The following is an 11793-nucleotide window of genomic DNA, read 5'->3' as shown; positions in this document are numbered from 1 at the left end:
GCCTTTTTGGTTCATTAAATCTCCACCAGTCCTCAGTCAAATCCACCAGTCCTTACTCAAATCGTCCAACCCATGCTAGCATGGAAAGCGGACGTTAAACTATGATGATGATGATGATGATGATGATGATGATGATGATGATGATGATGATGATGATGATGATTATGATGATGATGAAATTCTCAAAATGTTTTTTTTAAGTATTGTAAGCTTCAGATATGATTTGCCTGAATTTCTCGGGGGGTTTTCTTTTGTTAATAAATGAAAGTTAATTATTAGATTTGCTTAATGTAATTTGAATGGTTGATCAGAAGAATATGGAGTAAAATATGGAATCGAAGGAAGATGGTGATGACCATGGGAAAATAATGATATCATAGGAGAATTCTTGGAAGAGTTTGATAAGTTTCATAGTGATGAAGATGAAGATATCTAATATTATATCCCTCAGAAAATCATTGCCCTCCTCCTCCTCCTCCTCCTCCTCCTCCTCCTCCTCCTCCTCCTCCTCCTCCTCCTCCTCATCATCATCATCATCATCATCATCATCATCATCATCATCAGCATCATCACCATCACCATCACCATCATCATCATCATCACCACCATCGTCCTCATCATCATCAGTATTCCTTTTTCCATGCTGGCATGGGTTGGCAGGTTTGACAGGAACTGACAAATCACAAGGCTGCACCAGGATCCATTGTTTTCTTTGGCATAGTTTGTTCAACTGGATGTCCTTCCTAATGCCAGCCACTTTCCAGAATGTACTGGGCACTTTTTTTTAATGGCACCAACACTTGTGAGTTTACCAAGTACTTGCAAGACAGCACTTAGCTGAATGCAGTAGAGAGTTTAATGTTTCAGATATCAATCTAAGTTTCAGAGATGTGGACTTCTTAACATATACATCTTGTGCAGATGTATATCTCCATAAGGTAGTGGCTGTCACTAAAATGCCATGTATTACATAATGTCAAGTGCCTGCAGTCAACATCTGCTCAACCATGTGGAGTATTTAATAAAAAGAATTTCTATTGTTCTTTAGTTAAAGTAGCTGCATGACCTCAACTGATTAATGGAGGTTCAAAAGTATTCTTCTCTGGAAGCCATTTTCAAAGTTCATTTAAATGATTTCTCTTCTGGCTCTGTGCAACTGAAGATGTGAGCATATTATCAATTCTTACAACTTTATCTTCTTGTGGAACTGAGCTGAGTGAACTTGTTATTATATAATCGTTGTTAGCACTCTGTCGCTTACGACGTCGAGGGTTCCAGTTGATCCCATCAACGGAACAGCCTGCTCGTGAAATTAATGTGCAAGTGGCTGAGCACTCCACAGACACGTGTACCCTTAACGTAGTTCTGGGGATATTCAGTGTGACACAGTGTGACAAGACTGACCCTTTGAATTACAGGCACAACAGAAACAGGAAGTAAGAGTGAGAGAAAGTTGTGGTGAAAGAGTACAGTAGGTTTCGCCACCATCCCCTGCCAGAGCCTCATGGAGCTTTAGGTGTTTTCACTCAATAAACACTCACAACACTCGGTCTGGGAATCGAAATCGCGATCCTGTGACCGCGAGTCCGCTGCCCTAACCACTGGGCCATTGCACCTCCACGATATATAATCACATACACACATACAAAAAAAAAATATATATATAATCATATACACACATACAAACAAAAATGCCCTACTTGAAAAACAGTTAAGGGTTGGCAACAGGAAAGGCATCCAACTATTGAACTCTACTTCATTAAGCTTCATCCAACTCATCATAGGAAAAAGAAAACAAAAACATTGATGAGGATTGTGATAGTGGTAATGATGATGGTGATGGTGACGATGAGATAATGGTACATGTTTCTTGTATGATTTCAGTTTGTTCCTTGAGATGTCATTGCAATAAAACTTCATGCGATGAGATTTGCATTCGTACAATGTGTGAAGAAGACTGTATTTGCATGCCTGGGTTTGTGAAGGAAGGAACACTCTGTGTTCACACTCCCAGCTATTGTCAGTCCACTACAGTAACCAGCTGGTCAAAATCAACCACAGCTTCGTTTACCACTTCATTTGGAACATCAGGACTATCAACAACAACAACGCCTTTTACAACAAATATTGTTTCACTGTCTTCCATTTCTCCAGGTAGCGTATACCTTTTTATTTTCTCTCTGGAATCTTGTAATTTGAGAAAATCTATTACTTGTTTCAGTCATTAGACTGCTACCATGCAGGGACACTGCCTTGCAGAATTATTAGCGAAATGAATCGACCCCTATACTTATTGCTTTTTAAAGTCTGGTACTTATTATATAGGACTCTTTTGCTGAACTGCTAAGTTAGGGGAACGTAAACACACTAACACCAATTGTTAAGTGGTGGTAGGAAACAAACACAGACAGAAAGATACATACAAATATATATATATATATATATATATATATATATATATATATATATATATATATATATATATATATATATGTATATATATATATATACCTGGCTTTGGTTGACATGAATAAAGCTTTTGACAGTCCCCCGCCATTCCCTTATCTGGTGGTCAATGTGGAAACTAAGGATAAATGAGTGATTGGTTAGAGTTGTGCAAACCACGTACAGGGATGCTACCAGTAAGGTGAGGGTTGGCAATGAGTATGGCGATGAATTCAGGGTACAAGTAGGAGTTCACCAAGGATCAGTCCTTGGCCTTGTCTTCTTCATCAGAGTCCTCCAGGAAATAACAGAGGAATTCAAGCTGGGTTTCCCTTGAGAGATCCCTGATGACATTACTATTATTGTTGAATCACTGTTGTATGATACCCAGTCCTTTAAGTTTTCTATTAATCAATGTCCTTTGATTTTGGTATCAGGAAGAGCTTCCAGCCATAGAAAAGCCTGTCTTGATGAATTTCATCTGACCCATAAAATCATGGAAAAATGGGTGTTGAAAAAATGGTAAAACAAAATGTTAATGTAACATGGCTAAGTTGAGAGTAATTATGTGAATTTGCCCTGGATACACAGCATGTAAACAAAATGATTAATGGAGATTTTATGACTCGGGGCTGTACACATTATTACATTCATATAAAACACAAAGGTGTGCATGATTGATCTGATGTGTTTGCTGTAGAATAAACCTTCATATTAATTTCAAAATAATAAATTCAACTTATGATGAAAGTAAACAAAGCTTGTTTTAGAAGCATTGAGATGTATGAAAATTTATAAGTTCTAAAATTGCAGAAGAATTCCTTACTGGGCAGTTTAGCTTAATGGTAAAGCACTTGACGCATAATCACAGAGATGTGAGTTCGAGTCACATGGCTGGCTGGTAACGTATTTTTCTGTAATGTTGAATAATTGATCCTGATCATGCTATTTATTAGCATTATCATGCGTTTGAGAATAAAAAAATTTATTTCTCTATCTTTCAAAATAATAAATTTTAATCTAAAAAATTTAATGATTATGATCATTATAAAAATAAGGGCTGTACTATATTCTAAGGTAGTGAGGTGGTAGACTCATTAGCATGTGTAATTAACTAACCACCTCCAAACCAACGGACTCCTTTCCCCTAAAATTGCTGACTTTATACCTAAACTTGAAACAATCATTAACCATATGTTTTTTTTTTGGATTTTTACATTGCATATATACAACTAATTAATTCTCTTAAGAAAAACAAATTTTTGTTCTACTGATTACTCATGACTTCTTCTTGTATTTTCTTGACAGAGACTTCGTTCAGAACATCCAGTGTGTCTTTAACGACAGTTACACCATTTTCAACAACTCCAGTCCCCCATAATTGCACATTACCAAAGCAATTTACTACATGTGTTATTTTACAAACATGTGAGACATTAGCCTATAACAACTTTACTAATACTGATGAAATTGAATGTGAAGAAGGCTGTATGTGTCCACCTCACCTTGTTCAAGAGAAAGGTGAATGTATCAAACCAACTGATTGTCCTTGTTACCATAATGGAAAATTTTACAAAGTAAGTAAAATATGAAAAAATAACATAATTAAAAACAAATGTCAAAGCTTACATAAATATCCTGACTGTATTTTCTTATGTTGATTCATCTGTCTTTCTTTCTGTCTTTCTTTATTTCATTGATAGATCTGACCATTCTCTGGTTCTGAATCAATAAATTTGTAGAAAAGAAAAAAGAAAAACTACCTCCACCTCAAAAAAAAAAAACAAAAAAAAAAACAAACAATAATTATTATTTTTATGGATTTGAAATATATTTACAAAGTTTTTTTACAGAGATGTACTTGCATAGCAAGTGACCTGATCTGAGATTGTGTACTGGAATGAAAACAATTGCATTGTGGAAGGTGTTTATAAGCCATTTAAAACATACAAAAATCATTAGATTCACTTCAACATTTAAATTTAATTTGCCAAAATATTTTCGTCGCTTTGAGACCGCGACCTGTTCACTAACAAAATTCCTTGTGTGTTTTAAATGGCTTATAAACACCTTCTACGCTGCAATTGTTTACAAAGTTTATTATATATGTATTTCTAATGGATATTGCTTTTCATCTTTTGCATTTTAGCCCAATGAAATTTTTGTAGTTGAAAGAAAGGACAACTGTGATTTGATTCAAGGTATTTGCACAAGTGATGGCATTCATACATGGGTTAATGAGCGCTGCAATACAAGTAAGTATTTTAGGATATAAACATTTACAAGAAAATAAACAAACAAAAGAAAATAATAATCCCCTTCCTTTTCTGAATGAGTTATACCACTCATATGAAGAGTGGAAATATGCAATTCACCTGAGCCAAAATTATCATTTTCTTTAACCCATTACCTCCCATAATTCTATTAACTGGAATTTTTTTTATGAAACTTTGATTTCTAGTATAAAACAGCTTTAGAAACATGCTGGAATGATCAAAATAACATTTCAAAATAACATTTTAAATAGAAATAAGCGAGATATTGGGTGAAAAATTAGCAAACTTCATTTGAATATCAGAGAAATATACCTAGTAGATATAGCAAAAAGGTTAGATATGTGTAAATATTGACAGATAATTACGAAATTTGTAATTTTTAAGTGATCTCACATGAGATCACTGGTAGGTAATGGGTTAAGCAAATTCTTAAGACATTTTTCTCTTTTGTCTATTATTTTCTATACATTTCACTTGCTTCAGTGGACTCTAGGCATGCTGGGTCATCATCTTGACAGGTCTAGTCAAACAAGTGATCCCTTATTTTTTAAGCCTGATACTCATTTTATCAATCTCTTTTGCCAAACCATCAAGTTGTGTAACATAAACAAAACAACACTGGTTGTTAAGCAGTAGTGAGGGGACAAACATAGACACAAAAACACCCACAGATGTCTGTGTGTGGCACATAAAAAGTATTTTTGAGCATTGGGCTTCACAGAGGCAAGGTGGCCGATGCTGGTATCGCATAACTGGCACCAATGCTGGTAACAGATAAAAAGTACCTATTGAGCATTGGGCCACATGGGGGCAATGACAGATGACTGAGACCTTTGGCAATATGCTGTGCTTGATAAGAAAACCCATCAAGCCATTGTGGAAGGTACTGGTGTCACACTATGGGCACCTGTGCCAATGGCATGTAAAAGCACCCATTACAGTCCTGGCATGGTTGGCGTTAGGAAGGGCATCCAGCCATAGAAACATACTAAATTAGACTGGAGTCTGGTGTGGCCCCCTCAGCTTACCAGCCCTGGTCAAGTCGTTCAACCCATGCCAGTATAGACAATGGACATTAAATGATGATGATGATGATGATGATATATATATATATCTTAATTCATTTATGACAAGTTTCTTTCAGTTTCCATCTACCAAATTCACTAACAAGGCTTTGGTTGGCCTGAGGCTATACTAAACACACTTGCCTAGAGTGCTGTGCTGTGAGACTGAACCCAAGACCACATAGTTAAGAAGCAAAGTTCTTGACCATACGACCATTCACAGTAATACTATAATAGTCAACTCTGAATAACTGAGTTCAAATTTTCTAACAAATAAAAAAAAATAAAACCAACAGTAAACGAAAAAAAAAAAAAACTGCATTAAAAATAATCCATATTTTATTCTGTTTTGCATTTCAGCATGCTTAGAACCATTCATTTGGAAGAAATGTGCATGTAATCGAACATGTATTTCTCATAACCATTCTTGTAATGTTGAGACTTGTTCTCCTGGATGTGCTTGTCCTGAAAATACTTTATTCCAAGATGGGAAATGTGTCTCAACATGCAACTGCACAATTGATGGAAAACCAGTGACGGATCCAGTTAAACCCACTCTCTGCACTTTATGTAAATGTCTAGATGATGTTCTTAAATGTGGTGAAGTATGTGATATCACATGTACAGGGGTAATGTATGATTTTCTGTTATCTAATGCTCTTACACACCACTATACAAGAGAGAGATATGTGGTATAACACACATGCATGCAAGCTTGTATGATTTTTCTTTGAGTTTTATTTAAGTTCTTGAGAGAGTTCTGGCTGGTCACTAACAAAATGAAAGAACTTTTTGAGTTAAGAGAGTTCTCAGTGCTTGTAAATGTGCAGTTGAACTGGCGTGTTGGTTGAACTGTCAATGCATACTCACAAGTGTGTGCATCTATTTACCTGAAGATTCTCATAGGGAGAATTTTTGGAATTTCTTACATATCTTCATTGTGCCACTATTGGATTGGATTTGGAGAACCACATCAGTTTCTTTTGCTCTTTGGAAAGCGTAGCATTTCTAGGTTTTTGTGTAAATCTGTTGGTCCATTATAAAGATTAAAATTCAAAAGTCTTAGTTTTGGCGCGCTGAATCCGGAAAATATCTCTGCAGAAAATAATTTCTGCTTTGAATTTACCAACTTTGAGAAATGTGATTATGGTTAATTAACATAATATGGTAAAAATTCGATATTAATTAATATCAATTTAATACCAGGAAACTAGCACAGTAAAAGAATCAGAAGGTTCATGAAAAATTATTTTTTTTCGAGATCCTAAAAAGATTATAGTACTTGTGTATATAAGATTGACCAGTGACCGGTCTGTCAATATGCTAGAAGAAGCTCACTTAAAAAATTCTCAAATACGGATTCATAATGGATAGAATCACGTTTTCACTGGTTGAAGACAACTAGCACGAGATTCTGTTCGATTATAAGAATATCGGCAATCTGTACTGAAGATAAATAGATACTTTTATTTTGGAAGTATTGATTTTGAAACTATAGTCTGCAGATAATCGAGGTATGTACAATTTTCACTGGTCTAGCCCACCTGTTTTTGCTCCGCTGAATCTGTATTTGAGAATTTTTTAAGTGAGCTTCTTCTAGCATTTTGACAGACCGGTCACTGGTCAATCTTATATACACAAGTACTATATATATATATGTTTTTTTTTTCAGCCTGATACATATTCTTTCAATCACTAATACTGAATTGATAAATGATGAGGATGTAAACAAACCAACACTGTTTGTCAAGTAGTGGTGGTGGGCCAAATACTAATACAAATACACTAACACATAGATATGTACATATATATGTACAATGAGCTTCGTTCAGTTTCCGTCTATCAAATTCACTGATCCTGGAAGCAAACGTCTTACCACACAGCCATGCCTGTATCTATTCTCACAGCCACACCAATACTTTCAAATGAATCTAAGTGTATGTGTATGTGTATGTGTCATTATTTATGTGTGTGTGAGAGAGAGAGAGAATGTGTGTGTGAGAGAGAGCATGCGTGTGTGTGTGTGTGAACTGGAACAATGTCAAACAAAGTGTCTCGCTCAAGAACACAACACAGAGCCCAGTCTGGGAATCGAACTCACTACCTCATGATTCTGAGCCCGATGCTCTAACCAGAAGGTGGAATGTAGGAGAGAAAAGTTAGAAATCGCTAGCCACTTGTACAGCTACATTCACTGCTTCTCTTCAAGAAGAGCTCTGGATGGCAGACAGCATCATATGTGTGTGTAGGAAAATAGGAAGATATATTTGTATTTCTGTAGACTAAATATTCATGTATATCTATATGTTTACAAAGGGTGGAGGTGCTGAAAAGTTCCTGGCTTTAAGGGTATCACAAAAGGCCTGGCTGAGGGCCCAATCCTCTGAGTTATCTTACAGGGCTTAGGAAAACTGAAGGACCATTACAATAAGTGTATAAATCTGAAAGGGAGATATGTTGAATAAAATTATAATTAACTGATTCTCCTGTACTTTCTTTTACCCAAAGCCAGGAACTTTTCAGTACTTCCTCGTATATATATATATATATATATATATATGAATGTGTTCGCATATGCAAGATTAAATTGAATGCTTATATCAGTTTGAGTGTCCAGTAGTGTACATGTGTGTTTGTGAGTGTACGTATTTATTTGCATTTCAAATTTCTGGCCTTGTGCCTGTCTTAGAAGCCCTCCTCCTCCTCCTCCTCCTCCTCCTCCTCCTCCTCCTCCTCCTCCTCCTCCTCCTCCTCCTCCTCCTCCTCCTCCTCCTCGTCCTCCTCCTCCCTCTCTTCACCATTATTCTCACAAGTGTTTCTTTTTTGAATATTTTCACAGGACTATGAATTAGAGAACGAAAATCTGAATGATGATATATGTTGCCGATGTATACCACGTAATAAATGTGAATACCCCAAAAGATCAGGCAATTTTTATGAGGTTAGTGATTATTTGTAAAGCATCTTTTTCTTTTTTTCTTGTTTAAGCCATATTAGACAGCAGCCATGCTGGGGCACCACCTTGAAGAATTTCAAATTCAGTCAAATGAATTGACCCCAGTACTTATTTTTCTGTAAATCCTGTTTGTTATTTTACTGGTCCTTTTTGCTGACTGCTAAGTTACAGGGATGTAAACACACCAACACCTGTTGTGTAGCAAACTTCTTAATCACACCATCATACTATGTTTCCTCTTCAGATTAGAATCCCAAATTGCTTCAGAGCAATATTACAAATGCATTTTATTTCATTTTTATATAAAATGAAGATGAACATTTTTAAGGGCTACTTATGCAGTCTTATCAGCAGCTTTAGGGGCATGCAACATAACGTTCCTTACTACTATAGACACAAGGCATGACATTTTGGGGGAAGGGGCTAGTTGATTAGATCAACCCCAGTGCTCAATTGGTACTTATTTCATTGAGCCTCAAAAGTATGAAAGGCAAAAGTTGACCTCGGTAACAATATTGGCTTCAAGTTTTGGCACAAATCAGCTATTTCAAAGAAGGGGGTAAGTTGATTACATTGACCCTCAGTGTTCAACTGGTCTTGTTTTGTTGACCCAGAAAGGATAAAAGGCTAATTTGACCAAGGTAGAATTTGAATTCTGAACATAAGGATGGACAGAATGCCTCTAAGCATTTTGCCTGGTGTACAAAGAATTCTGTCAGCTTCCCGCCTTCTTTGGCTAACACAATATTGGCTTCAAATTTTGGCACAAGGCCAGCAATGTCGGAGAGGAGGATAGTCAATTACATAGGCCCCAGTCCTAAACTGGTACCTATTTTATTGACCTCAAAAGGATGAAAGGTAAAGCTGACCTTAGTAGAATTTGAACTTGGAACGTAAAGACAGATGAAATGCTGCTAAGCAGTTTGTCTGATTCTGCAAACGGTTCTGTCAGCTCAAAGCCTTCCTTGGCAACCTAATATCATTTATTTGTTTTAATTACATGTAACATTACCAAATATATTTGCAGAAACAAATGTTATTCCTTTTCAGATTGGTGAAGTCTGGAATGATGGGCCATGTAAAACAATTGAATGTCTTTCTGGACGTTCGTTGTCGATGAAAGAAATAACTTGTGAAACTCCTTCCTGTGACAATTCCACATGGGTAACAGATCCGGCAAAATGTTGTCCATATTGCCCAAATACGACCACCACTGTTACAACTACGGCAGCAACTACTCCGATATCAACATTCTTCACATCGCCATCTGTTTTCTCCACCGCCACTACTTCACCAGCGATTTCTTCTATGTCACCTCATACCACTCCAGCTGTCAGTAGAACAACTGGTGTGAGCCCAACTATGCAGACAACAACATATGGTAGGTTTCATGCTGTAGTTTAAAACTAATGGAAATGGGCAAAAAACAGATTGTAACACATGCACTTCTCTTCGTTCTTTATTTTGGTAGATATTTTAGAGTATCAGCCTAAATATTAATGGTATCTTAATGTATTTCTATTTCTCTTTTGTATTTGGTTTGCAAAATTCTTGATGTGGATCAATGTGTTAAAACTGATTTTATTGTATCGTGAGGGGATCATTGGTTCTATTTCACTTCTTTTATTATTATTAGTCAACTAGTTAACCATTTAACTAATCAGTTGTTTAATCAATCATTTGGTCAATCTATCAATCAGTAAGGTCTTCTATAAGTTTTTAGTCTGTAGACTAGGAGAGGAACAGACCTGAAGCAGACCTGGTGTAGAAAGAGCATGTCATCGATGAAATCATGAATGGCAATGGAAGGATCATATTTTGAGATCATAAAACATGGTCTAGATGCTGCAGGCTTCCTTTCCCAGCTTGAGCCAGCTGGGCTAGACTGAGGTGACAGTAAAAGGCCTAATGATGTGACAATGTTCTTATTTCATGGTGGCCAGCCCCCTCATCTGGGATGCAATATGCTGTGATCCTGTCTCCAGTGGCAACTAGGTGTGATCAGCTACCAGCCCACGTTCCACTGCTTGTCAGGTTTAGAAGGGCAAACTGTCAAATATATCGGCTACTGTCTGACAAATTTATGGTCAAGCCTGTGGTAGTGGAGACCTGGCATTCTTAGTCCTCAGACAGCATCTCTGCTTTTTACTATTGGTGCAGAGATGGCTATCTGTAAGTGCAAGCCCCGGGAGTCAGAGTGGCTGTTTCAGCGCATCTCTCTCACCATCCCCCGGGGCAATACCCTTCCCATTTTGTCTGCTGGGACCATGAGGTGGACCAAGAAGCCTTTCTAGATATTTCTTTGCTGCAAGGAAGAGGTAAAATAAGACGATTTAGGCAGGGCCCTTCATCAAACTATGAAAGGCCTCTGACAAACCTAGCTGACTGATTGAGCAAATGATTAATTAAACAATTGATTAGGTAATTGGTTAAATGGTTTACTAACTGACCAATAATAATAAAAAAGTGTGTTTATTATTGATATAATGACTGTCCCAAGATAGAACAAAATATACTTCTACACTCATCATCATCATTCAGTGCCCACTTGTCCATGCTTGCATGAGTCAGATGGAATTTGTTGAGGCAGATTTTTCTACCACTAGAAGCTCTTTTTGTCACCAACACTCATCTGTTTCCAAGTAAGGTAATATTTTCCTTGACCAGTCACTGGAAACTAAGGGGACTGCTTCAGTGATGGTGACATTCATTTACAACTATCACAAAGTCAAAGCACCACATCTCCACACACACACAAGAATCTGAAAAGAAAATAGAGAGCCTTCCTTATACTATTTTATCCGTGCAAACACTATTTGGTGCTTCAAATTTGTTAATGTATTATGCACAAGGTATAAAGGGTTAAATGCTAAAGGACTGAATACGAGGGGGTGCTGAAAAGTTCCTAACTTTAAGGGTATTGTGAAAGGCCTAGTTGGAAGCCCAACTTCCTGAGTTCTTTTACAGGGCTTAGAAAAACTGAAGGATCACAGCAATAAGTCCGTGAATCTGAGAGGGGAATATGTTGAATAAAATCATAATTAATTGATCC

At 36.8% G+C, this 11793-nt stretch overlaps 1 protein-coding gene across 1 annotated transcript in view; it reads left to right on the top strand.

The window, feature by feature from the left end:
- The window catches only part of LOC106875009 (uncharacterized), a 149036-nt gene that overhangs the window by 109200 nt on the left and 28043 nt on the right, over positions 1-11793 (top strand). The window contains exons 50-55 of the mRNA XM_089359092.1: positions 1885-2154; positions 3754-4022; positions 4595-4700; positions 6146-6414; positions 8625-8726; positions 9792-10122. Coding sequence (XP_089215218.1) covers positions 1885-2154; positions 3754-4022; positions 4595-4700; positions 6146-6414; positions 8625-8726; positions 9792-10122 — 1347 coding nt within the window. The remainder of the gene's footprint in view (positions 1-1884; positions 2155-3753; positions 4023-4594; positions 4701-6145; positions 6415-8624; positions 8727-9791; positions 10123-11793) is intronic.

The sequence above is a fragment of the Octopus bimaculoides genome, chromosome 10 (genome assembly GCF_046866305.1).
Source record: "Octopus bimaculoides isolate indiv1 chromosome 10, ASM4686630v1, whole genome shotgun sequence".
Lineage (NCBI taxonomy): Eukaryota > Metazoa > Mollusca > Cephalopoda > Octopoda > Octopodidae > Octopus > Octopus bimaculoides.
This window is presented reverse-complemented; position numbering and strand designations above follow the sequence as displayed.